The sequence below is a fragment of the Myotis brandtii genome, unplaced genomic scaffold (assembly GCF_000412655.1).
Source record: "Myotis brandtii unplaced genomic scaffold, ASM41265v1 scaffold899, whole genome shotgun sequence".
Classification (NCBI taxonomy): Eukaryota; Metazoa; Chordata; class Mammalia; order Chiroptera; family Vespertilionidae; genus Myotis; species Myotis brandtii.
In genome coordinates this window covers 20638-23709 of record NW_005371689.1, presented here as the reverse complement: position 1 = coordinate 23709, position 3072 = coordinate 20638, and the positions used below count along the sequence as shown (strand labels likewise).

General features: G+C 56.2%; 1 protein-coding gene across 1 annotated transcript in view; it reads left to right on the top strand.

The window, feature by feature from the left end:
• The window catches only part of LOC102241738 (liver carboxylesterase), a 23678-nt gene that overhangs the window by 8939 nt on the left and 11667 nt on the right, over positions 1-3072 (top strand). Inside the window, exon 3 of the mRNA XM_014532589.1 lies at positions 1599-1713. Within this exon, the coding sequence (XP_014388075.1) occupies positions 1599-1713 (115 nt within the window). The remainder of the gene's footprint in view (positions 1-1598; positions 1714-3072) is intronic.

Sequence of the window (3072 nt, the reverse complement as noted above, 5' to 3'; positions counted from 1 at the left end):
CACGGTGGGCTGCTGGGCCGAGCGTGGGGAGTGGACTGTCACCAGGTCTCATCTCTCGGAGGGCCTGAGTTCTGGGGACCCCGCCCCTGGCCACATATGGGCCTGGAGTGGTTTCTCCCCGAGGGGCCTTGTGACTAGGCTGGGTTCCTGGAGAATTTATTCGTCAATTCATTTGTTGCCTCAACAAATAATTTTTTTAAATATACATATTTTTTATTGATGTGAGAGATGAAGAGAGAGAGATAGAGAGAGATGGAAACATCAATGATGATAGAGAATCATTGATTGGCTACCTTCTGCAGGCCCCACACTAGGGATCGAGCCTGCCCCCCTGGCTTGTGTCCTCCTGGTTCATAGGTGGACGCTCAAACACTGAGTCATGCTGGCCGGGAAACAAATAATTTTGATACAGCCAGACACCTAGCAGCCTTGTGCGGCTTCCATTCTAATGGAGGAGACGGGTTAACAACTACATACTCTCACAGTTATACAATGTCAGCCATGGTAGGAGCAGGAAGGAGAGGTACTTAACATCATGACAGAGTTCAGAAGGAGCCCTTAGTCCAGGTGTAGGGGGAAAGGGTCCCTGAAGAAAGTGATCACTAATGTGCAATCCTCAGGATGAGCAGTAACCTGCTTGGTGAGATATGAATGTCGGAGGAAGCAGGAGCAATGTCTGCAAATGTCCTGTGGCAGGAGAAAGTGTCAGAGAGAGGCAGGGGGGTGGGGGGGGGGGGGGGGGGGGGGAGCTTGATGAGGCCTGAGCAGTATGAGCAGAGGGAACCTGGAGTGAGCTGAGGTTGGGGACATTGGCAGGGACCCTGCTGCCAGGGACCCCAAGGAGAACTTTGTCTTTATCTGGAGACTGTTAGGGATCCAAGGAAGGGAGTGTAACACGCAGCAGATGGGGCTTTGCTGATGAGTGCACACAGGAGTCTGGGGTGGGAGTGTTTCAGTTGGTCTGTGAGAGTGGTTTCGTGGCTCAGTGGGGGCAGCCGCCAGGCTGAAAGGGGCTGGCTGGTAGAGAGGAGGGGAGGAAACGAAGAGGGCGAGAATTTTCTAGAACTCTTTGGTTGTAAACAACAGAAGTCCACTTGGCCAGGCTTAAGTCAGGAAAGGAGGGATTTAATGAAGGGAATTTAAGACTTTTTATTCTTCATAGCACCTTCCCCCAAGCTCCCCTTAATGTACGCTCTCCACGGCCCGCCATGGAAGAGCCTGCTTTCTTCTCTCTGTTTCAACTTCTCCTCTGGCCGCACTGTGCACGATTCACTAGATAGGGGCCAAAGGCTAGTAAGAGGATGAGCCGAGATTTGAAACCAGACAGTGGGATTCTGGACGCCATGCCCTAAAGTCCACTCTATGCTGCCCTTCTGCAGACATCCGGCTTTGAGAGCCTTTGGCCCATTTTAAGAGAGAGAAGGAAACTGGCACAGAGTTGGCGGAATTGGCATGTCTGAGGCCCAGGGCCCACGCCTGCTGGTCCAGAGAAATGTCTGCAACCCCCATCCCCCGCCCCCTTTAGAAGTTGAGGTTGGGATGGAACATCGACTGGTTGACAGGAGGGACATGGCTCTTGAATGCTGCTGTCCCCTGTGATTTCTGCAGCAAATCGCTACCTTTGCCGGCTGTCAAACCACCACCTCGGCGGTCATGGTGCACTGCCTGCGCCAGAAGTCGGAGGAGGAGCTCCTGGAGACATCGCTGAAGATGGTAGGTGCCTCCCTTCTCATCCCACAAAGGACCCCCCCCTTCCAGCCCTCGGTACTTGGCCTCAGGCTTTATCATCTCAGCTGCCCCCTTGTCCCAGAAACACTGCCTGGGACAGGGTCTGTCCTCTCTGGAGTAATGGCACCCCTCAACCTAAATAGGGAATTTATTTTCTTCTCTTTTATTATGAAACTAGTGGCCTGGTGCACAAAAATTTGTGCACTCGGGAGGTCCCTCAGCCTGGCCTATACCCTCTCACAGTCTGGAACCCCTCGGGGAATGACCACTTACTGGCTTAGGCCCACTCCCTGGGGGATTGGGTCTAATCTAGCAGTCAGACATCCCTCTGGCAGCCCGGGAGCCATCGGGGAATGTCCACTTGCCAGCCGGGAGCAGCCCTAGCTGTAGTCGGACATCCTTAGTGCTGCTGAGGAGGTGGGAGAGGCTCTCCCCACCACTGCTATACTGGCAGCTGACAGCCTGGCTTGTGGCTGAGCAGAACTCCCCCTGTGGGAGCACACTGACCACCAGGGGGCAGCTCCTGCACTGAGTGTCTGCCCCCTGGTGGTCAGTGTGTGTCATAGTGACCAGTGATTCCCAGTCTCTCTGCTGTTAGGGTCAATTTGCATATGACCCTTTTATTATAGAGGAAAGAGGCCTGGGTGGGGGCCGGCTGGTTTGCCCTGAAGTGTGTCCCGGATCAGGGTGGGGGTCCCGCTGGGATGCCTGGCCAGCCTGGGTGAGGGGCTGAGGGCTGTTTTCAGACTGGCCACACCCCCTTCAGGGTGGGTGTTCCCGCTGGGATGCCTGGCCAGCCTGGGTGAGGGGCTGAGGGCTGTTTTCAGACTGGCCACACCCCCTTCAGGGTGGGTGTCCCCGCTGGGGTGCCTGGCCAGCCTGGGTGAGGGGCTTAGGGCGGTTTGCAGGTTGGCCTCACCCCCTTCAGGGAACGGTGTCCTGCTTGGGTGCCTGGCTAGCCTTGGTGAATGGCTGATGGCTGTTTGCAGGCTGGCCAACTCCCCCAGCAGGGACTTTTACCCCATGAGGATGTGGCCAGCCTGGGTGAGGGGCTGATGGCTGTCTGCAGGCTGACCACTGCCCCTTCAGGGTGGGGGTTCCTGCTGGGGTGCCTGGCCAGCCTGGGTGAGGGGCTGATGGCTGTTTTCAAGCTGGCCAAGCCCCCCAGTGGGGACCCTCATCCCGTGAGGGTATGGCCAGCCTGGGTGAGAGGCTGATGGCTGTTTGCTTGCTGGCCACGGCCCCCAGCCACCAAAGCTCCCAGTGGAGGCTGGCTGGAAGCAGGTATCTGGGATTTATTTAGCTTCTATGATTGAAACTTTGTTGCCTTTTGCGGAGGCCCCA